Source organism: Salvelinus alpinus, chromosome 18, assembly GCF_045679555.1.
Source record: "Salvelinus alpinus chromosome 18, SLU_Salpinus.1, whole genome shotgun sequence".
Lineage (NCBI taxonomy): Eukaryota > Metazoa > Chordata > Actinopteri > Salmoniformes > Salmonidae > Salvelinus > Salvelinus alpinus.
Window position 1 is genome coordinate 29528086 of NC_092103.1, and position 25212 is coordinate 29553297.

General features: G+C 40.9%; 1 protein-coding gene across 1 annotated transcript; it reads left to right on the forward strand.

The window, feature by feature from the left end:
- Window positions 1–3210: 3210 nt before the first annotated feature.
- Window positions 3211–24014, forward strand: LOC139544141 (uncharacterized). The gene is made up of 9 exons (XM_071350928.1): window positions 3211–3369; window positions 3537–3563; window positions 7638–7974; window positions 20121–20242; window positions 20519–20713; window positions 20891–20956; window positions 21091–21165; window positions 21693–21770; window positions 21871–24014. The coding sequence occupies exons 4-9, from the start codon at window positions 20209–20211 to the stop codon at window positions 23190–23192; spliced, it is 1770 nt and encodes a 589-aa protein (XP_071207029.1). The 5' UTR covers window positions 3211–3369; window positions 3537–3563; window positions 7638–7974; window positions 20121–20208; the 3' UTR covers window positions 23193–24014.
- Window positions 24015–25212: the final 1198 nt, after the last annotated feature.

The following is a 25212-nucleotide window of genomic DNA, read 5'->3' on the forward strand; positions in this document are numbered from 1 at the left end:
GTATAACCAATGAGGAGATGGCACGTGGGTACCTGCTTCTATAAACCAATGAGGAGATGGGAGAGGCAGGACTTTCAGCGCGATCTGTGTCAGAAATCGGAACGACTTCTATTTTAACGCAGACGCTCGTTGGCGCACGCGAGCAGTGTGGGTGCAATAATTGAATAACATGGATTTCAAAATTAATTTTGCGACGCTCGCGCACGCGACTTGTCCGGTCTGGTCAGCATGTAAGATGTTTGTTGCAGTATTTCTCAATTAAAAAATGTTCATGAAAACGAGTTGTCTCTCGTTGAATGACAACAAATACTTTTTGGAAGAATCCCTACTTTTGACCAATCACCAATGAAGGGGCTTGTTTTGAGCCCCACATTTTTTGCAAAACAAAATAAAACATGGTTAAAAAGAAAAATCGGGCTTGCCTGTTTTGCATTAATACATGTCACATTTCAGTTTGCAAACAACATACAAAGACAATAAAAATAATTGAGTTAATAAAGCCACATACAAACATGGTCTCTTTGTTGCTTTCTTGAGTAAGGCAGCTAAAAAATGCAGGTGTTTTAGCCTAGCTCAGTGCTTTCTGTGGTGGTGGGGCAGCCAACGGAAAATATGGAGCGTAGGTGTTGGTAATGTTCTCTAGTTGATCCGTGATTGGCTCAATGTTCTGTCACTCGTACAAACACTACGTCACAGCAAAGTCTAAGGGTAGAGCTCGAAAATTCAAGCCCCTTGGGTGCTGCAATAAAATTTGTGGGCAGAACTGAAAAAGCGTGTTTGAGCAAGGAGGCCTACAAACCTGACTCAGTTACACCAGCTCTGTCAGGAGGAATGGGCCAAAATTCACCCAACTTATTGTGGGAAGCTTGTGGAAGGCTACCCGAAACGTTTGACCCAAGTTAAACAATTTAAAGGCAATGCTACCAAATTCTAATTGAGTGTATGTCAACTTCTGACCCACTGGGAATGTGATGAAAGAAATAAAATAAAAATAAAAATTATTCTGACATTTCACATTCTTAAAATAAAGTGGTGATCCTAACTGACCTAAGACAGGGAATTTTTACTTGGATTAAACGTCAGGAATTGTGAAAACTGAGTTTAAATGTATTTGGCTAAGGTGTATGTAAACTTCCGACTTCAACTGTATGTTTTTTTTAAAGCAGTAAATGAGTCTGAATGAACTGTTTCGCTGCCAGACAATAGCCAGGTGTAGCAGTTTTAAGATTTTGGGACTGCTGTTCAGACTCTGCTGTTGGGACAGCTTTATGTAGGCCCTAACAGTGTGTGGGCCCCATTTGTCATCGTTATAGTGCAATTCATGTATTGTTTAGTATTGTGTTGTGTTGTGTAGTGGCTTTTCTGGCATGCATCACACAAGATTTACATGCTCAAATCGCCATTGGTCATAATATATGCAAGAACTCTTCAGAACTTTTTTGTCTGGGAAGCATGCAGACACTTTAACTCTTCCCCCCAGCCTCCCCTACTCACAGCACTTACCCTCAGCCCTGTACCCTGTACCCTGCACACCCTAACCCCAACTCACCCCCTAACCCGGACGACGCTGGGTCAATTGTGCACCGCCCTATGGGACTGGTGGTAGAGAGTAAGTTGGGAATTGCAGTGAATTTACAAATCAGAAAGTCAGACATACCATACCAGTAGACTTAACACGCATTCACACATGCACCCAACTTAAACCAAGGGGGTGCATGTGTGAATGTGTGGTAAGTCTACTAGTATGGTATATCTGACTTTCTGATTTGTAAATTCACTGCAATTCCCAACATACTCTCTTCTCAGACTGTAAGTTACCACCAGTCAGCTATATTTTTTGGGGTTAGGAGGGGATGGAAAAGCATTGAGACGATTTCTGCCATCTATATAGAATAAGACTATTATTAGCAGGTTATATAGAATAAGCAAGAAAGTAATACCAAGTTTATCAAGACTCAGGATAAGACCCAGATGCAGACATAGGAGGCGCATAGTACTAGTCTCAGAGTTTATAACATAACAAGGGGCAGGAAAAAGATAAGTCAAGGCAGGCAAAGGTCTGTGAGACAGAGGTTTAATCCATCTAATCAATTTCACGCATGTGAATGGGTCCAAGGAGTTTGTCTTCTTCATTGAATTGAAACAGTTTTAGAACTTAGAGATGATTAACTAAAATATGGTTGAGAGATATGAGATGTGATCATAAAAGAGGGCACCATGCTGTATAATAGCATAAACCCTCTAATGGTTGTCACTAGTTAACAAAGTCACAAAGTCATAACCCCTGCCCATTTTTTGTACTTTAAAAAAAAAACTTTATTTAACTAGGCAAGTCAGTTAAGAACAAATTCTTATTTACAATGACGGCCTACACCGGCCAAACCCGGACGATGCTAGGCCAATTGTGCGCCGATTGGGACTCCCAATCACGGCCGGTTGTGATACAGCCTTTAAAATTTATATTTTTAAAATCTGATATTAAACCTAACCCTAACCTTAACCTTAACTGCCCTGCTAACCTTATGCCTAACCTTAAACTTAAATTAAGACCAGACAGTACATTTTTGTTTTTCATGAAATTTTACGACAGGCCTACAGATCATTTTGACTTTGTGGGTGAGTTATCTAACAAGCAGATGCGAGGAGTATGGAACTATGAAACACAGTTTGTGTTTTTGCGTATGAGGGGGGATGTAACGGCGTTCCTCCTCCTCTTCATCCGAAGAGGAGGAGCAGGGATTGAACCAAACTGCAGCGTTGTATTTAGACATAATGAATTTATTTAAGTGTAGACGAAAAACACGAACTTCACTTGAATACTTACAAAACAACAAAACGAATGTAGACAAACCTGAACATACGAACTTACATATAACACGAAGAACGCACGAACAGGAAAAATGACTACATAAAACGATGAACGAACGAAACAGTCCCGTATGGTGCAAACAAACACAGACACGGAAGACAACCACCCACGACAAACAATGTGACCCCACCTACCTTAATATGATTCTCAATCAGAGGAGATGAAAACCACCTGCCTCTAATTGAGAACCATATCAGGTACCCATTAACCAACATAGAAACAGAAAACATAGACTGCCCACCCAAACTCACGTCCTGACCAACTAACACATACAAAAACTAACAGAAAACAGGTCAGGAACGTGACAGGGGAGGAGTTTACTCCCATGTGCCTGCTCAAATGTGAAAGTGAAAGGTCTGTCTCAGTATAGGACTGAGGTGCAGCTAGTTCTATAAAAACCTGTTGATACTGTATGTGTATATAATTAATATTACAGTATGGCTATGGATTTAAATCATTTATTTTTTAATCTAAAGTAGAGGACGTGAAAACCAGTAAAGGTAAAAGGAGATCTTAGTTTATGTCACTTTGCAAACTAGACACAAGAGTCCTGTTTTAAAACGATGAGGAAAGAGGAAGTGATGTTTGTATCTGTGTGCTTGAGAAAAAGATAATTTGAATAGATGGTGTAATGATGTAAATATAAATGTTTCCTATTTTATTGCAGGGAAAATGGAAGAGTCCAGAGTTCATAGTAAGTCACCATGTCAGAATTCATTATGAGCTTTTCTTTCACAATGAAATGTGCTTGTGGTTTTATTTCTCTTTATGTGTAAATGTGTGTCACTGGATGAAATGTGTTAGGAACATGAGGAGTTGTAGCTGAGTATGTGTCTGTGAGAAATAGCTCATTGCTCCACAGTGACCTCTCCCTCCAAGCATCTCCATTCATTATAGAGCCCATTTAATCCAATCGGTCACAATACAGAAGGAAAAAACACTTTTGTTCTTTACAGGCTCTAGAGAAGTTAAAGTTGAACTTAACAACACATTTTTTTTTAACCTGGTAGGCAAGTTGAGAACAAGTTCTCATTTACAATTTCGACCTGGCCAAGATAAAGCAAAGCAGTTCGACAAATACAACAACACAGAGTTACACATGGAGTAAAACAAACATACAGTCAATAATACAGTAGAAAAATAAGTCTACATACAATGTGAGCAAATGAGGTGAGATAAGGGAGGTGAAGGCAAAAAAATGCCATGGTGGCGAAGTAAATACAATATAGCAAGTAAAACACTGGAATGGTAGATTTGCAGTGGAAGAATGTGCAAAGTAGAAATAGAAATAATGGGGTGCAAAGGAGCAAAATAAATAAATACAGTAGGGGAAGAGGTAGTTGTTTGGGCTAAATTATAGATGGGCTATGTACAGGTGCAGTAATCTGTGAGCTGCTCTGACAGCTGGGGCTTAAAGCTAGTGAGGGAGATAAGTGTTTCCAGTTTCAGAGAGTTTTGTAGTTCGTTCCAGTCATTGGCAGCAGAGAACTGGAAGGAGAGGCGGCCAAAGTAGGATTTGGCTTTGGGAGCGCGTGCTACAGGTGGGTGCTGCTATGGTGACCAGCGAGCTGAGATAAGGGGGGACTTTACCTAGCAGGGTCTTGTAGATGACCTGGAGCCAGTGGGTTTGGCGACGAGTATGAAGCGAGGGCCAGCCAACGAGAGCGTACAGGTCGCAGTGGTGGGCTCCTGACTGACGGGCGGCTCCGGCAGCTCCTGACTGACGGGCGGCTCCGGCAGCTCCTGACTGACGGGCGGCTCCGGCAGCTCAGGACAGACGGGCGGCTCCAGCAGCTCAGGACAGACGGGCGGCTCCGGCAGCTCAGGACAGACGGGCGGCTCTGGCAGCTCAGGACAGACGGGCGGCTCTGGCAGCTCAGGACAGACGGGAGAACCTGGAGGGAGGAGACGGAGAGACAGCCTGGTGCGTGGGGCTGCCACAGGACCCACCAGGCTGGGGAGACCTACAGGAGGCCTGGTGCTTGGAGGAGGCACCGGACGGACCGGGCTGTGGGGAGCACTGGAGCTCTGGTGCGCAGCCTTGGCACCACTCTTCCAGGCTGGATGACCACTTTAGCCCGGACCCTCCAGAGTGCAGGCACAGGTTGAACCGGGCTGTGGGGGAGCATTGGAGATCTGGTGCATACTACTCGCACCTCTCCCTTAGGCTCAATGCCGACATTCGCCCGGCACGGGCGGAGCGCAGGCATAGGATGTACTGCACCCTCCCAGCGCCCCGGAGACACAGCACGCAGAGCCGGCGCAGGATACCCTGGACCGAAACGGCGTACCGGAGACCAGACACGCTGAGCCGGCACAACACGCCCTGGCTGGATGCCCACTCTCGCATGGCACTTGCGGGGGGCTGGCCTATAGCGCTCCGGGCTATGAGCGCGTACTGGCGACACCGTGCGCTTGACCGCATAACACGGTGCCTGACCAGTACAACACTGCTTTCGGTAAGCACGAGGAGTGGGCTCAGGTCTACAACCTGACTCCGCCACACTCCCCGTGTGCTCCCCCCAAACAAATTTGGGGGCTGCCTCTCGTGCCTGTCGCGCTGCCGTGCTACCTCCTCATATCGCCGCCGCTCAGCTTTCGCTGCCTCCAGTTCTTCCTTGGGGCGGCGATATTCCCCAGCCTGTGCCCAGGGTCCCTTGCCTTCAGGTATCTCCTCCCAAGTCCAGGAGTCCAGAACCCTCTGCTCCTGGTTACCACGCTGCTTGGTCCTTTTTTGGTGGGTGATTCTGTCACGTTCGCTATAAGGAGGTGACCAAAGCGCAGCATGATGTGAATACATCTTCTTTAATGACAACGAAGAACAATAAACAAACTCATACAAAATAACAAAACAAACGTGAAGCTAAATATAACGAGTGCAGACATGCAACATCACATAGACAATCACCCACAAACCAAACTGGTAAATGTCAACCTAAATAGGATCCCCAATCAGAGACAACAATAAACAGCTGCCTCTGATTGGGAACCAATCCAGGCCACCATAGACCTACGTATGCCTAGACTACACACACAACCTAGACATACAAAACCCTAGACCAGACAAAAACACACATACCACCCTTGTCACACCCTGACCTAACCAAAATAATAAAGAAAACAAAGATAACTAAGGTCAGGGCGTGACAAATTGTCCCCTGTGATAAAACGTATTGCTGAATGGTAGACTGCGTCCAAGGGTTTTAAAACAGAGGTTGCTGCATGCATGTAAACAATATCACCAAAATCCAATACAGGGAGAAGCGTTATTTGAACAGTCTTTCTCCTATTTTTAATACTAAGGCATGATTTATTACGATATAAAAAACACTCTTGGATCTTAGCTTCTTAGTCAGATTTTTTATATGCGTTACGAAGGACAACTTATCATCAATCCAGACACCCAGGTACTTATATTGAGAAACAAGCTCAATAAGAGCTCTATTTATAGCGCAAATTTGCAGGTCCTCAGGGTCAACATTTTGTGATCTAGAGAACAGCATGAATTTGGTTTTACTTGTATTTAACACTACTTTAAGGTCTAAGTGATTTCTGGATTGTTATACCACTGTACTATGAGGGTATCTATGAAATGATTAGTGTATACAGGTCAGAGGTCACAGGACTAAGATATGCAAATAACAGGGTTGGGGTGTACAGCGAATACCTGGATATAGGTTACTATGGGTGACTTGGGGAATACAGGCCTAAGGAAACAGGGCTGAGATAGGCAAGTAACAGGGATGGGGTGTATTGGCAGAGGAACAAGGGTCTTGAGTAACAAATAGGTCATTTAGGGCCAGGATATGCCTGTATCGGAACTTGATTGTATACATTTGAGGGTATTGGCATGTGGGTGTTAGGGTTAGGGCATGGGGGTAACAGGGCTGGGGTGTGTGGGTCATTGAGTTTAGGTGTGTGGGTAGGTGGGCTGAGGTATTGTCACGTTCGTTGGTTGGATTAATGGACCAAGGCGCAGCGTGCGTAGAGTTCCACATCTTTAATAATGAAACTCACAAAAAACAATAAAGGATAAACGATACGTGAAGCTGATGTAGTGCTCGCAGGCAACTATACATAGACAAGATCCCACAAAAACCCAGTGGGAAAAGGCTGCCTAAATATGATCCCCAATCAGAGACAGCGATAGACAGCTGCCTCTGATTGTGAACCATACCAGGCCAACATATAAATGACAAAACTAGACTACCCACCCTAGTCACACCCTGACCTAACCAAAATAGAGAATAAAAAATAATCTCTAAGGTCAGGGCGTGACATTGTGGGTCATTGAGTTTATGTGTGTGGGTAAGTGGGCTGAGGTATATAGATATTGAGGCTGAGGAATAGGGGTAAATATCAGTTAATGTTATTATAATCAGAGCACTCTGTCACAATTGTGACCGGGAATAAAACATACTTTTTTACCTACTTTTCAATAAATAAAAAACGAATTGGATGACATGTTAGGCTTACTAGTGGCATAGTGGCATGTCTGGGAAAGATGTGGGAACAAATGGGATAATATCATTCAACATAGTAGCATTCACATCCTGCTATGACTTATACGTATATACTTTCCTTCAAATTAATACTGTATGTCTGTCTAGGATTGTGTGTGTTGTATTTTAGAATTGACATGGGTCCTGGTTTTTGTATGTCTATTGTAGTTTTTAATTCAGCTGTGTTTATAAATGTACTGAGAGTATTTCGTGTTCCTGACGCAGATGATGGCATTAAACCAGAAATGTTCTCTCTTTCTGAACAGATCAGTTTAAACTCACCTCAGAAGACTGTGTAAGGGCTGATGTTGGTAAAGATGTCACCTTCCCATGTCACCTCTCACCTGAGACCAGTGCTGTTTCTACGACGATCAGGTGGTTTAAAGAGACAGAGTGTATTTACCTGTATAAGAATGGGCAGGTGACAGAGAGGAGTGGCTATGAGGGAAGAGTGAGTCTGATCACCCAGGAGCTGGAGAGAGGCAACGTGTCTCTGAGGCTGAGAGACTACAGGGAGTCAGATATAGGAGTCTACATATGTCAGGTCATCCATGGAGAACAGAAGGAGGAGGCTGCAGTGGGTTTAAGGGTCAGAGGAGGTAAGTGTTCTATAACTCCAGTAATGTTTATAAACACCTAAACAACAACAATAACAACCAGCTTCTTTCCCTGTACAGAACACTTCTACTTTCTCATGTAGGTAGTTCATAATTCATAATTCATAGTTCATAGTAGGACTAATGCTGCCCTTCATTACGCGCAACTGTCACCATCATTATGCACATTAGCGCTCATTGGACTAACTTGGACTCCTTTACTTCGTTGATTGTCTTTCTATATCTGTCTGCTAATCAGTTTGTTCCCAGTGTCAGCATTATTGTTGTTTTGTTATCCCCTGTCCAGATGCTGTTGGTATTTGATAAGATAATGTGACAAATGGTTATTTGAAGGTTATGATAATAACTAATACATTCTGTTTTACATGACTCTCCATCTTGGACAATGGATGATCAGCTATGGGTGAGTAATTACTTATTTGTCTGTTTTGTTTATTGACAACCAATAACACAAGACAAAGAACAGACCATAGTGTTAATCTGATACTATAATGAAGTACAGGCCTTGTGAACAGCAATGTGAATTCTTCAAGGCTAAAAATTATATCAGTTTATTTTTCAAAACTCTTCCCAAATGTTTTCAAGGTGGCTTGGATTATGATGTAGAGATGTTCTTCAAACTTTCCCAAAATTACATAGCATAGCCCTCCCACAAAATATCTGCCATAGATGTCAACATTTCACAGAGCCTTCCAACAGTATATCTGTAATGGAGGTCAACGTTTCACACTCCAAAATGAACATGGAATCAGCTCGAATTCAGTTTGATTTCCTAGTATGAAGCATTCAGTCATTCTCAGACTGCTCACATTGTATTGCTGCTTACATCCCTTTCACTTGGTGTACATTAGTAATGCATGTGATGAACAGTCATTCCAATATGATGTATTGTATTTCATTAAATTATGTAATGAGACAGAAATTCAATGAACAATAATAACTAATGCATTCTGTTTCAAATTATCATTATTCATGACCTTCCATCTTGGATAATGGATGATCAGGAAGACGTGAGTAATTACTTATTTGTCTTTATTGTTTGTTGACAAGCAATAACACAAGACTAAGAAAAGACCAGAGTGTTAATCTGATACAATAAAGAAGTACAGGTCTTCTTCAAGACTACAAATTAAATCCGTTTCTTTACGTTCACCAATACTCTCCCCAAATGTTCTCAAGGTTCGTTAGATTATGATGTACAGATGCTCTTCAAATGATTGTGGATTTACATACCATAGCCCTCCCAAAAAATATCTGCCCTATACAGTAGCTCAACATTGCACACTCCAAAATTAACAATAGTAAGAACCTAGTATGAATCATTCAATGATTTTTAGACTGTTCCCATAGACGCACTGATTACATCCCTTTCCCTAGATGTGCATCAGTCTTATTTTATTTTATTTTTATTTCACCTTTATTTAACCAGGTAGGCTAGTTGAGAACAAGTTCTCATTTGCAACTGCGACCTCGTCTGGAGGTGTATTTGGAGGGCAAGTTGGTTAGGATGATATCTATGAGGGTTCCCGTGTTTACGGATTTGGGGTTGTACCTGGTGGGTTCATTGATAATTTGTGTGAGATTGAGGGCATCAAGCTTAGATTGTAGGATGGCCGGGGTGTTAAGCATGTCCCAGTTTAGGTCACCTAGCAGCACGAGCTCTGAAGATAGATGGGGGGCAATCAATTGACATATGGTGTCCAGGAAACAGCTGGGGGCAGAGTGTGGTCTATAGCAAGCGGCAACAGTGAGAGACTTGTTTCTGGAAAGGTGGATTTTTAGAAGTTGTCACGCCCTGGCCTTAGTATTCTTTGTTTTCTTTATTATTTTAGTTAGGTCAGGGTGTGACATGGGGAATGTTTGTGTTTTATCGGTTTTGGGTGGTTATATGGTAAAGGGGGTGTTGGGTGTAGTGTATGGGTTTGTGTTGAGTGTATGTGTCTAGCTGTGTCTATGTTGGGTGTAAGTTGTCTAGGAGAGTCTATGGTTGCCTGAATGGGTTCCCAATTAGAGACAGCTGATTTCTGTTGTCTCTGATTGGGAGCCCTATTTAAGGTAGCCATAGGCTTTCGTTTGATGTGGGTAATTGTCTATGTTATTACGTTTGTAGCCTGTATGTGCACTACGTTCATAGCTTCACGGTCGTTTGTTTGTTTTGTTAGTTTTGTAATAGTGTTTTGTTTTTGGTTCTCCTTCTTCATAATAAAAAGGAAGATGGCTTATTTTCCTAATGCTGCGTTTTGGTCCGTCAATCCTCCACACGATCGTGACAGAAGTAGAAGCTCGAATTGTTTTGGTACAGACCTGGATAGTAAGATAGAACTCTGCAGGCTATCTCTGCAGTAGATTGCAACCCTGCCCCCTTTGGCAGTTCTATCTTGTCGGAAAATGTTATAGTTAGGGATGGAAATTTAGTAATCAGTAATGAATGTGATGAACAGTCATTCCAATGTGATGTATGGTATTTCATTAAATTATGTAATGAGACAGAAATGTCAATGAACAATTTATAACTAATACATTCTGTTTCACATGATCATTATTCGTGATTCTCCATCTTGGATAATGGATGATCAGGAAGACGTGAGTAATTACTTATTTGTCTTTTTTGTTTATTGACAATCAATAACACAAGACAAAGAACAGACCAGTGTGTTAATCTGATACTTTAAAGAAGTACAGGCCTTGTGAACAGCAGTGTGTCTTCTTCAAGGATACAAATTAAATCAGTTTCTTTACGTTCATCAATACTCTCCCCAAATGTTCTCAAGGTAGGTTGGATTATGATGTACAGATGTTCCTCAAGTTATTCTGAATTTACATACATTAGACATGCCACAATATATCTGTCATAGAGATCAACATTTCACATAGCCATCCCACAAAATATCTGTCATAGAGGTCAACAATTCACACACCACAATTCAACTGGAATCATGTTGAATTCAGTTTGATGTCCTATTATGAAGCATTCAGTCATTCTCAGACTGCTCACATTGTAATGCTGCTTACATCCCTTTCCCTAAGTGTACGTTAGTAATGAACAGTCATTCGAATATGATGTATGGTATTTCATTAAAATGTAATGAGACAGAAATTCAATGATCAATAATAACTAATGCATTCTGTTTTTCATGATCTTTATTCATGACTCTCCATCTTGGATAATGGATGATCAGATGAGAGTGAGTAGTTACTTATTTGTCTGTTATGTTTAATGAAAACAAATAACACAAGACTAAGAACAGACCAGAGTGTTAATCTGATAATACAAAGAAGTACAGTCCTTGTGAACAGCAATGTGGATTCTTCAAGGCTACAAATGAAATCAGTTTCTTTACGTTCATCAAAACTCTCCTAAAATGTTCTCAAGGTTGGATTATGATGTACAGATGTTCTTCAAGTTATTCTGAATTTACATACATTAGACATTCCACAATATATCTGTCATAGAGATCAACATTTCACATAGCCATCCCACAATATATCTGTCATAGAGGTCAACATTTCACATAGCCATCCCACAATATATCTGTCATAGAGGTCAACATTTCACATAGCATCCCACAATATACCTGTCATAGAGGTCAACATTTCACATAGCCATCCCACAAAATATCTGCCATGGAGCTCACATTTCACATAGCCATCCCACAAAATATCTGACATGGAGGTCAACATTTCACATAGCCATCCCACAAAATATCGGCCATGGAGGTCAACATTTCACACTCCAAAATGAACATGGAATCAGCTTGAATTCAGTTTGATGTCCGAGTATGAAGCATTCATTCAGTGATTTTTAGACTGTTTCTATAGTAGCACTGATTACATCTCTTTCCCTAGATGTACATTAATAATGAATGTGATAACAGTCATTCCAATATGATATATTGTATTTCATAAAAATATGTAATGAGACAGAAATTCAATGAACCATAATAACTAATGCATTCTGTTTCACATGATCATTATTCGTGATTCTCCATCTTGGATAATGGATGATCAGGAAGACGTGAGTAATTACTTATTTGTCTATTTTGTTTATTGACAATCAATAACACAAGACAAAGAACAGACCAGAGTGTTAATCTGATACTTTAAAGAAGTACAGGCCTTGTGAACAGCAGTGTGTCTTCTTCAAGGATACAAATTAAATCAGTTTCTTTACGTTCATCAATACTCTCCCCAAATGTTCTCAAGGTAGGTTGGATTATGATGTACAGATGTTCTTCAAGTTATTCTGAATTTACATACATTAGATATTCCACAAAATATCTGTCATAGAGGTCAACAATTCACACACCACAATTCAACTGGAATCATGTTGAATTCAGTTTGATGTCCTATTATGAAGCATTCAGTCATTCTCAGACTGCTCACATTGTAATGCTGCTTACATCCCTTTCCCTAAGTGTACGTTAGTAATGAACAGTCATTCGAATATGATGTATGGTATTTCATTAAAATGTAATGAGACAGAAATTCAATGATCAATAATAACTAATGCATTCTGTTTTTCATGATCTTTATTCATGACTCTCCATCTTGGATAATGGATGATCAGATGAGAGTGAGTAGTTACTTATTTGTCTGTTATGTTTAATGAAAACAAATAACACAAGACTAAGAACAGACCAGAGTGTTAATCTGATAATACAAAGAAGTACAGTCCTTGTGAACAGCAATGTGGATTCTTCAAGGCTACAAATGAAATCAGTTTCTTTACGTTCATCAAAACTCTCCTAAAATGTTCTCAAGGTTGGATTATGATGTACAGATGTTCTTCAAGTTATTCTGAATTTACATACATTAGACATTCCACAATATATCTGTCATAGAGATCAACATTTCACATAGCCATCCCACAATATATCTGTCATAGAGGTCAACATTTCACATAGCCATCCCACAATATATCTGTCATAGAGGTCAACATTTCACGTAGCCATCCCACAATATATCTGTCATAGAGGTCAACATTTCACATAGCCATCCCACAATATATCTGTCAAAGAGGTCAACATTTCACATAGCCATCCCACAAAATATCTGTCATAGAGGTCAACATTTCACATAGCCCTCCCACAAAATATCTGCCATGGAGGTCAACATTTCACATAGCCATCCCACAATATATCTGCCATGGAGCTCACATTTCACATAGCCATCCCACAAAATATCTGCCATGGAGGTCAACATTTCACATAGCCATCCCACAAAATATCTGCCATGGAGGTCAACATTTCACATAGCCATCCCACAAAATATCTGCCATGGAGGTCAACATTTCACATAGCCATTCCACAAAATATCTGCCATGGAGGTCACCATTTCACATAGCCATCCCACAATATATCTGCCATGGAGGTCAACATTTCACATAGCCATCCCACAAAATATCTGCCATGGAGGTCAACATTTCACATAGCCATCCCACAAAATATCTGCCATGGAGATCACATTTCACATAGCCATCCCACAAAATATCTGCCATGGTCACATTTCACATAGCCATCCCACAAAATATCTGCCATGGAGGTCAACATTTCACACTCCAAAATGAACATGGAATCAGCTTGAATTCAGTTTGATGTCCGAGTATGAAGCATTCATTCAGTGATTTTTAGACTGTTCCTATAGTAGCACTGATTACATCTCTTTCCCTAGATGTACATTAATAATGAATGTGATAACAGTCATTCCAATATGATATATTGTATTTCATAAAAATATGTAATGAGACAGAAATTCAATGAACCATAATAACTAATGCATTCTGTTTTACATTATTATTTTTCATGACTCTCCATCTTGGATAATGGATGATCAGCTATACGTGAGTAATTTCTTACTTGTCTATTTTGTTTATTGACAACCAATACAATTGTTTACATTTTGATTTAACCTTTATTTAACTAGGTAAGTCAGTTTAAGAACAAATTCTTGTTTACAATGACGGCCTACCCCTGCAAAACCCGGATGACACTGGGCAAATTGTGAGTCGCGCTATGGGATAACACAAGACAAAGAACAAACCAGAGTGTTAATCTGATACAATAAAGAAGTACAGGCCTTGTGAACAGCAGTGTGTCTTCTTCAAGACTACAAATTAAATCAGTTTCTTTACGTTCATCAATACTCTCCCCAAATGTCCTCAAGGTTCGTTGGATTATGATGTATAGATGTTCTTCAAATTATCCTGAATTTACATACCATAGATATTTCAACATATATCTGTAATGGAGGTCAACAATTCACACACCAAAGTTAACAGGAATCAGCTTGAATTCAGTTTGATATTCGAGTATGAAGCATTCAGTCACTCTCAGACTGTTCACATTGTAATGCTGCTTACATCTCTTTCCCTAGATGTACATTAATAATGAATGTGATGACCAGTCACTCCAATATGATGTATTGTGTTTCATAAAATGATGTAATGAGACAGAAATTCAATGAACAATAATAACTATTGCATTCTGTTTCAAATGATCATTATTCGTGATTCTCCATCTTGGATAATGGATGATCAGGATTAGGTGAGTAATTACTTATTTGTCTGTTTTGTTTATTGACAACCAATAACACAAGACAAAGAACAGACCAGAGTGTTCATCTGATACTATAAAGAAGTACAGGCCTTGTGAACAGCAGTGTGTCTTCTTCAAGACTACAAATTAAATCAGTTTCTTTACGTTCATCAATACTCTCCCCAAATGTTCTCAAGATAGGTTGGATTATGATGTACAGATGCTCTTCAAATTATCCTGAATTTACACTACAGTTCAAAAGTTTGGGGTCACTTAGAAATGTCCTTATTTTTGAAAGAAAATAACATTTTCTGTCCATTAAAATAACATCAAATTGATCAGAAATACAGTGTCGACATTTTTAATGTTGTACATGACTATTGTAACTGGAAATGGCAGATTTTCTTTTTTTATAGAAAGAGGAGTGGGAGGCCCCGGTGCACAACTGAGCAAGAGGACAAGTACATTAGACATTAGCGTGTCAACAGTGAAGAGGCGACTCCGGGACACTGGCCTTCTAGGCAGAGTTGCCTAGAATGCAATATCTCAGACTGGCCAATAAAAATTAAGGATTTAGATGGGCAAAATAACACAGACACTGGACAGAGGAACTCTGCCTAGAAGGCCAGCATCACGGAGTTGCCTCTTCACTGTTGACGTTGAGACTGTGTTTTGCGAGTACTATTTAATGAAGCTGCCAGTTGAGAACTTGTGAGGCTTCTGTTTCTCAATCTAGACACTCTAATGTACTTGTCCTCTTGCTCAGTTGTGCACCGGGGCCTCCCACTCCTCTTTCTATTCTGGTTAGTGCCAGTTTGCGCTGTTCTGTGAAGGGAGTAGTACACAGAGTTGTACGAGATCTTCAGTTTCTTGGCAATTTCTCGCATGGAATAGCTTTCATTTCTCAGAACAAGAACAGATTGACGAATTTCAAAAGAAAGTTCTTTGTTTCTGGCTATTTTGAGCCTGTAATCGAACCTACAAATGCTGATGCTCCAGATACTCAAGTAGTCTATAGAAGGCCAGTTATATTGCTTGTTAAATCAGAACAACAGTTTTGAGCTGTGCTAACATAATTGCAAAAGGGTTTTCTAATGATCAATTAGCCTTTTAAAATGATAAACTTGGATTAGCTAACACAACGTGTCTTTGGAATACAGGAGTAATGGTTGAAGATAATGGGCCTCTGTACGCCTATGTAGATATTCCATAAAAAATGACTTGTTAGATATTACTGCATTGTCGGAACTAGAAGCACAAGCATTTCGCTACAATCGCATTAACATCTGCTACCCATGTGTATGTGACCAATAACATTTGATTTGATTTGATATGCTGTATGGTATTTCATAAAATGATGTAATGAGAGAAATTCAATGAACAATAATAACTATTGCATTCTGTTTCAAATTATAATTATTCATGACTCTCCATCTTGGATAATGGATGATCAGGATTAGGTGAGTAATTACTTATTTGTCTGTTTTGTTTATTGACAACTAATAACACAAGACTAAGAACAGACCAGAGTGTTAATCTGATACTATAAAAAAGTACAGGCCTTGTGAACAGCAGTGTGTCTTCTTTAAGGCTACAAATTAAATCAGTTTCTTTACATTTATCAATACTCTCCCAAAACGTGCTAAAGGTAGGTTGGCTTATGATGTGTAGATGTTCTTCAAATTATCCTGAATTTTCATGCCATCCCAGCCCTCCCACAAAATATCTGCCATAGAGGTCAACATTTCACACTCCAAAATGAACATAGAATCAGCTTGAATTCAGTTTTATGTCCTGGTATGAAACATTCAGACATTCTATGACTGCTGACATGGTAGCACTGAATCATTCCAATATGATGTATTGTATTTAATTGAATAATGTGATGTGACAGAAATTTGAAAGAATGTAACCGTAATAACTCATACATTTTGTTATACATTATCATTATTCATGACTCTCTATCTTGGATAATGGATGATCAGGAGCAATACCATATCCCTCCCACAATATACAGTTGAAGTTGGAAGTTTACATACACTTAGGTTGGAATCATTAAAACAAATTTTTCAACCACTCCACAAATTACTTGTTAACAAACTATAGTTTTGGCAAGTCGGTTAGGACATCTACTTTGTGCATGACACAAGTAGTTTTTCCAACAATTGTTTACAGACAGATTATTTAACTTATAATTCGCTGTATCACAATTCCAGTGGGTCAGAAGTTTACATACACTAAGTTGACTGTGCCTTTAAACAGCTTGGAAAATTCCAGAAAATGATGTCATGGCTTTAGAAGCTTCTGATAGGCTAATTGACATAATTTGAGTCAATTGGAGGTCTACCTGCGGATGTATTTCAAGGCCTACCTCAAACTCAGTGCCTCTTTGCTTGACATCATGGGAAAATCAAAAGAAATCAGCCAAGACCTCAGAAAAAAAATTGTAGACTTCCACAAGTCTGGTTCATCCTTGGGAGCAATTTCCAAATGACTGAAGGTACCACGTTCATCTGTACAAACAATAGTACGCAAATATAAACACCATGGGACCACGCAGCCTTCATACCGCTCAGGAAGGAGACGCGTTCTGTCTCCTGGAGATGGACATACTTGGTGCGAAAAGTGCAAATACATCCCAGAACAACAGCAAAGGACCCTGTGAAGATGCTGGAGGACACAGGTATAAAAGTATCTCTATCCACAGTAAAATGAGTCCTATATCGCCATAACCTGAAAGGCCGCTCAGCAAGGAAGAAGCCACTGCTCCAAAACCTCCATTAAAAAAAGCCAGACTACGGTTTGTAACTCCACATGGGGACAAAGATTGTACTTTTTGGAGAAATGTCCTCTGGTCTGATGAAACAAAAATAGAACTGTTTTGCCATAATGATCATCGTTATGTTAGGAGGAAAAAGTGGGAGGCTTGCAAGACGAAGAACACGATCCCAACCGGGAAGCACGGGGGTGGCAGCATCATGTTATGGGGGTGATTTGCTGCAGGAGGGACTGGTGCACTTTACAAAATAGATGGCGTCATGAGGTAGGAAGATTATGTGGATATGTTGAAGCAACATCTCAAGACATCAGTCAGGAAGTTAAAGCTTGGTCGCAAATGGGTCTTCCAAATGGACAATGACCCCAAGCATACTTCCAAAGTTGTGGCAAAATGGCTTAAGGACAACAAAGTCAAGGTATTGGAGTGGCCATCACAAAGCCCTGACCTCAATCCTATAGAAAATGTGTGGGCAGAACTGAAAAAGTGTGTGCGAGCAAGGAGGCCTTCAAACCTGTTACACCAGCTCTGTCAGAAATGAATGGGCCAAAATTCACCCAACTTATTGTGGGAAGCTTGTGGAAGGCTACCCGAAATGTTTGACCCAAGTTAAACAATTTAAAGGCAATGCTACCAAATACTAATTGAGTGTATGTAAACTTCTGACCCACTGAGAATGTGATGAAAGAAATAAAAGCTGAAATAAATCATTCTCTCTACTATTATTCTGACATGTCACATTCTTAAAATAAAGTGGTGATCCTGACTGACCTAAGACAGGATATTTTTACTTGGACTAAATGTCAGGAATTGTGGAAAAACTGAGTTTAAATGTAGTTGGCTAAGGTGTATGTAAACTTCCGACTTCAACTGTATATGCCAATTAGCTCAACATTTCACAAAGCCCTCCCACAATATATCTGCCATAGAGCTCAACAATTCACACACCACAATTCAACTGGAATCATGTTGAATTCAGCTTGATGTTCTAGTATGAAACATTCAGTCATTCTCAGACTGTTCCCATAGTAGCACTGTTTACATCCCTTTCCCTAGATGTACATTAGTAATGAATGTGATGAAGAGTCACTCCAATATGATGTATGGTATTTAATGAAATGATGTAATGAGACAGAAATTCAATTAACAATAATATCTAATGCATTCTGTTTTACATGATCATTATTCACGACTCTCTATCTTGGATAATGGATGATCAGAAGAGGGTGAGTAATTACTTATTTGTCTGTTTTGTTTATTGACAATCAATAAGACAAGACAAAGAACAGACCAGAGTGTTAATCTGATACTATAAAGAAGTACAGGCCTTGTGAATTCTCTTCAAGAATACCAATTCATTCAGTTTCTTTACGTTTATGAATACTCTCCCAAATGTTCTCAATGTAGGTTGGATTATGACGTATAGATGTTCATCAAATTACTCAATGTATATGCAAATCAAATCAAATCAAATCGAATGTATTTATATAGCCCTTTGTACATCAGCTGATATCTCAAAGTGCTGTACAGAAACCCAGCCTAAAACCCCAAACAGCAAGCAATGCAGGTGTAGAAGCACGGTGGCTAGGAAAAACTCCCTAGAAAGGCCCAAACCTAGGAAGAAACCTAGAGAGGAACCAGGCTATGAGGGGTGGCCAGTCCTCTTCTGGCTGTGCCGGGTGGAGATTATAACAGAACATGGCCAAGATGTTCAAATGTTCATAAATGACCAGCATGGTCAAATAATAATAATCACAGTAGTTATCGAGGGTGCAGCAAGTCAGCACCTCAGGAGTAAATGTCCTCGTCCTCTTCTGGCTGTGCCGGGTGGAGATTATAACAGAACATGGCCAAGATGTTCAAATGTTCATAAAATGACCAGCATGGTCAAATAATAATAATCACAGTAGTTATCGAGGGTGCAGCAAGTCAGCACCTCTGGAGTAAATGTCAGTTGGCTTTTCATAGCCGATCATTAAGAGTATCTCTACCGCTCCTGCTGTCTCTAGAGAGTTGAAAACAGCAGGTCTGGGACAGGTAGCACGTCCGGTGAACAGGTCAGGGTTCCATAGCCGCAGGCAGAACAGTTGAAACTGGAGCAGCAGCAAGGCCAGGTGGACTGGGGACAGCAAGGAGTCATCATGCCAGGTAGTCCTGACGCATGGTCCTAGGGCTCAGGTCCTCCGAGAGAGAGAAAGAAAGAGAGAAGGAGAGAATTAGAGAGAGCATACTTAAATTCACACAGGACACCGAATAAGACAGGAGAAGTACTCCAGATATAACAAACTGACCTTAGCCCCCCGACACATAAACTACTGCAGCATAAATACTGGAGGCTGAGACAGGAGGGGTCAGGAGACACTGTGGCCCCATCTGATGATACCCCCGGACAGGGCCAAACAGGAAGGATATAACCCCACCCACTTTGCCAAAGCACAGCCCCCACACCACTAGAGGGATATCTTCAACCACCAACTTACCATCCTGAGACAAGGCCGAGTATAGCCCACAAAGATCTCCGCCACGGCACAAACCAAGGGGGGGGGGGGGCGCCAACCCAGACAGGAAGATCACGTCAGTGACTATTCCATAGAACTATTCCATAGAACACTGCCTCCTGACACAATATACAGTATCTGCCATAGAGCCCAATGATGGTTATCACATCAAATGAAAATAATACATAATACAGCAGAGATAGGAAAATAATAAAAAAACGTTATTAATGAAGTTAACCAGATCTCATTGGTGCCCACAGTCCCTACATGAGAGAGGCTTGAGTGACAGGAGAAATCTAATTGGTCCTGTTTGTTCTGTGTATAGTGATGCAGTCTACCACACATAACTCACCTCTCTGTTTTACACCATAGAGTCAGGGTCAGACTATTTACAACATGAGACCCAGGAGAACATGCTGGAGAGGGAGGCATCAGCTGTTGAGCTTGGTAAGTATGAGAGAGTCTGGAGGAGAGAGGATTGGTTCAGGGAACATGAGTGATGTCATTCAGTTTTTCAGACTAATTCATTTGGTAATGTATCAATAGTCAATAGATCAGTTGATGATTGGTTCAACTCAGATACAGTAACTGTTGACTGTAGAAAATATTTATTGTACCACCACCACCATTAAATTATAATCTGTTTTATAGGCACAGTATTGAATGAATGATTTATGAATTAATTAATAAAACAACCATTAAATATGTTAATTGCTCTCTCAGAGTTGAAGATGGAAAAAGAACTAAAAGAGATATTAAGACAGGTGATGATGAAACTACTAGAGGAGAAAGACACACAACTAGAGGACAGAAACCACAGACTGGAAGAGAGAGACAAACTACTAGAGGAGAGAGAGAAGAAGTTAAAGGAAAGAGACAAGCAAGTGGAGGATGTCAACAATGAAAATGCTGAACTGGGTAAGATTATTACAACCATTAATACATTTATAGCCTACTGTACTTTCCTAAATTCCCAGATTATTGTAGACTCTGCTGAGAATACTGTTTTATATCACTTCATACTTTCCCTCTGCATCATATTTCTGTCTAAAGTCTTTAACACAGAATTCAGATCTTAATCCTTTGTAATTTCAGCTCAACAGATATGTGATGTGAAGACTGAAGTAGAGAGACTAAGAGAGACCTCAGCCCAGATGACTGGTGAGTGAGATATGTGATGCTTAACATTAACATTACTATAGAAACCCAGAACTACCCTTAAGTAGGTCTATGTGCCTTCATGTGTCACTGAGGTAAATGTTCCCATTCTAAATGGATGTTATTTGTTGTTGTAGAACATGGAGAGACCTCAGATACAGGTTCCATACCCCCAGTCAGGAGGAGACAGAGCATGGAGTTTCCTCCATCCAGTGAGTTATCAATATTGTCCTGCTTTCTCTTACTGTTTCTAGTCTATAGTGGACCATCCTTCACTTAGTGAGTTATCAATATTGTCCTGCTTTCTCTTACTGTTTCTAGTCTATAGTGGACCATCCTTCACTTAGTGAGTTATCAATATTGTCCTGCTTTCTCTTACTGTTTCTAGTCTATAGTGGACCATCCTTCACTTAGTGAGTTATCAATATTGTCCTGCTTTCTCTTACTGTTTCTAGTATAGTGGACCATCCTTCACTTAGTGAGTTATCAATATTGTCTATCAGATTACAGGTATATTGTCCTGCTTTCTCCTACTGTTTCTAGTCTATAGTGGACCATCCTCCACTCAGTGAGTTATCAATGTTGTCTCAAACTGTCATCAATTTTGATATTCTCTATGTTCTGCAATAATCTATATTTCACTATGATGTGTAATGTATTTGTAGTTTGTGTATACTATGTTCTTAAATGTGTCTCTGATGAGTCAATATGTTGACCAGTTCTCTATGTTGTGTTTCAGTGGGAGGAGATACCTCAGATACAGACCCCACACTTCCACTGAGGAGGAGAAACAGCAAGGAGTTAATACCTCCACTTAGTGAGTTATGGATGTAGCTTACATTATATTTGACACTGTGTTGTACATCCTCCAGAGAGTCAGTGTGTTGAGCAGTGCTGTATGTTGTGTTGTGTTTCAGTGAGAGGAGAGAGCAGCAATCCAGACTCCCCAGTGTTTCCCAGTGTGTCTGTGCTGAGACTGGTGCTGCTGGGGAGGACTGGGGCTGGGAGGAGTGCAGCAGAAAACACCATCCTGGGCAGAGAGGAGTGTGAGGCCCAGGCCAGCCCCTCTGCAGTGACCCAGAGGAGTAAGAGGAGAGAAGGGAACATGTGTGGGAGACAGCTGGTGCTAGTGGACACTCCTGACTGGTTCTGTCCTGGACTCTCTCTGGAGGAGATGAGACAGGATGCGGGGCTCTGTGTCCGTCTGTCTGCCCCGGGACCCCACGCCTTCCTCCTGGTCATACCAGTGGAGCCCTCCAAGGGGGAGGAGAGAGGGGTGCTGGAGAGAATAGAGGAGATGTTTGGGGAGGGTTGTTGGGGACACACTGTGATTCTATTCACCCATGCTGGTGGCCTGAAAGAGCAGAGCATTGAGGAGTTTCTCCAAGCAGGGAGTCAGGACCTCCAGCAGCTTGTAGAGAAATGTGGGAGAAGGTACCACATCCTCAACATTAAGGACAGGGCTCATGGCACTCAGGTCCCAGAGCTGCTGGAGCAGGTAGAGGAGATGGTGGCAGGAAACAGAGAGAGATTCTACAGCAGTCAGACCTACCAGGAGGCAGAGACCCAGGTTAGAGAGATGGAGGGAAAGATCAAGAGGGTGAACATGGAGAGGAAACAAAAAAAGGAGAGGGAGATGAGAGAGAGGTTTGAGAAGGAGCTGCAGGACTCTCTGAAGAAGAAAGATGGAGAAATCCAGAAGCTCAAGAGAGATATCAGAATTCTCAGAGAACGAATAACTGAACTGGAGAGACTATTGAAAGAAGATAGGGACGAGGAGAAGAAAAGAGAATTGGAGAGTGAGCTGAAGAGGGAGTCTGACAGGAGGGAGGAGATGGAGAGAAATCTGGAGAGATTGAAAGAGAAGAGAGATAATGAGAAGAGGGAGATGGAGAGACACAGACAGGAGATGATGGAGAACTATGAAGGAGAGGCCAGAGTTGAAGCAGAGAGAAACCTGATGAAGATAGTCCTACCTGAGTTACAGAGGAACATCATGATCTCTAAGACAAAGATGCAGAGGGAGTTCAGCAGACAAATGGAGGAGAAGGATAGACAGATGAAGGAGAAGGATAGAGAAATGGAGAGACTGAGACAGAACTTGAAAGAAGTCAGTGAAATTCACTCAGTGTTGGAGGAGAGACTGCTGCGAGAGGGGAGAGGTCAGAGGGCACTGATGGGAGTGTTGGGCTGGGTCAGGAGAAACTCATCAAGTTGGCTTCTCCACAATCTGATATGATTCTTCATCAACGTCTATGTGTAGAACCAGTTTAGATCTACTGCCCTGTGGTGAGTGGCATGGTGGGTGTGGGGAAAACAGGTCAGAATAATGTCTGGTCCTGTCTACTGTGTCTAGAGAAGAAGGGGGAGGGAGGTCTGTAAAGATCTTGAGATTTAGGCCAGAATTTAAACCAAAGTAGATTATTGAGTTCCTCTGTCCAGTGTCTGTGTTCTTTTGCCCATCTTAATCTTTTATTTTTATTGGCCAGTCTGAGCTGGATTTTTCTTTGCAACTCTGCCTAGAAGGCCAGCATCCCGAAGTTGCGTCTTCTCTGTTGACGTTGAGACTTGTGTTTTGCGGGTACTATTTAATGAAGCTGCCAGTTGAGGACTTGTGAGACGTCTGTTTCTCAAACTAGACACTCTAATGTACTTGTCCTCTTGCTCAGTTGTGCACCGGGGCCTCGCTCATCTTTCTATTCTGGTTAGCGCCAGTTTGCGCTGTTCTGTGAAGGGAGTACTACACAGCGTTGTACTGTAATCGAACCCACAAATGCAGATGCTCCAGATACTCAAGTAGTCTAAAGAAGGCCAGTTTTATTGCTCCTTTAATCAGCATAACAGTTTTCAGCTGTGCTAATATAATTGCAAAAGGGTTTTCTAATGATCAATTGGCCTTTTAAAATGATAAATTTGGATTAGCTAACACAACGTGCCGTTGGAACACAGGAGTGATGGTTGCTGATAATGGGTCTCTGTACACCTATGTAGATATTCCATAAAAAATCTGTCATTTCCAGCTACAATAGTCATTTACAACATAAAAAATGTCTACACTGTATTTCTGATCAATTTGATGTTATTTTAATGAAGAAAAAATGTGCTTTTCTTTCAAAAACAAGGACATTTCTAAGTGACCCCAAACAATTGAGTGGTAGTATGTACAGTGCATACGGAAAGTATTCAGACCCCTTCACTTTTTCCACATTTTGTTATGTTACAGCCTTATTCTAAAACGGATTACATAAATAGAAAATCTATACACAAAAACCACATAATGACAAAGCAAAAACAGGTTTTACAATTTTTTGCAAATTAAAAAAAGTATTCAGACCCTTTGCTATGAGACTCAAAATTGAGCTCATGCATCCTGTTTCCATTGATCATCCTTGAGATGTTTCAACAACTTGATTGGAGTCCACCTGTGGTAAATTCAATTGATTGGATCCTGTATGATTTGGAAAGGCACACACCTGTCTACATAAGGTCCCACAGTTAACAATGCATGTCAGAGCAAAAACCAAGCCATGAGGTCGAAGGAATTGTCCGTAAAACTCCGAGACAGGATTGTGTCGAGGCACAGATCTGAGGAAGGTACCAACACATTTCTGCAGCATTGAAGGTCCCCAAGAACACAGCGGCCTTCATCATTCTTAAATGGAAGAAGTTTGGAACCACCAAGACTCTTCCTAGAGCTGGCCGCCCGGCTAAACTGAGCAATTGAGAGAGAAGAGCATTTTACTTATTTTAACTAGGCAAGTCAGTTAAGAACAAATTCTTATTTTCAATGACAGCCTAGGAACAGTGGGTTAGCTGCCTTGTTCAGGGGCAGAACGACAGATTTTTACCTTGTCAGCTTGGGGATTTGGATCTTGCAACCTTTCGGTTATAAGTCCAACGCTCTAACCACTAGGCTACCTGCCGCCCCAGCATTGGTCAGGGAGGTGACCAAGAACCCAATGGTCACTCTGACAGAGCTCCAGAGTTCCTCTGTTGTGATGGGAGAACCTTCCAGAAGGACAACCATCTCTGCAGCACTCCACCAATCAGGCCTTTATGGTAGAGTGGCCAGACAGAAGCCACTCCTCAGGTACATGACAGCCCTCTTGGAGTTTGCCAAAGGCCCCTAAAGACTCTCAGACCATGAGAAGCAAGATTCTCTGGTCTGATGAAACCAAGATAGAACTCTTTGGTCTGAATGCCAGGAGTCACGTCTGGAGGAAACCTGTCACAATCCCTACAGTGAAGCATGGTGATGG

Coding starts and splice junctions, on each gene's coding strand:
- LOC139544141 (XM_071350928.1), top strand. CDS start 20,209: ATGCTGGAGAGGGAGGCATCAGCTGTTGAGCTTG. Junction 20,243..20,518: donor GGCATCAGCTGTTGAGCTTG/GTAAGTATGAGA, acceptor TTGCTCTCTCAG/AGTTGAAGATGGAAAAAGAA. Junction 21,771..21,870: donor GGAGTTAATACCTCCACTTA/GTGAGTTATGGA, acceptor GTTGTGTTTCAG/TGAGAGGAGAGAGCAGCAAT.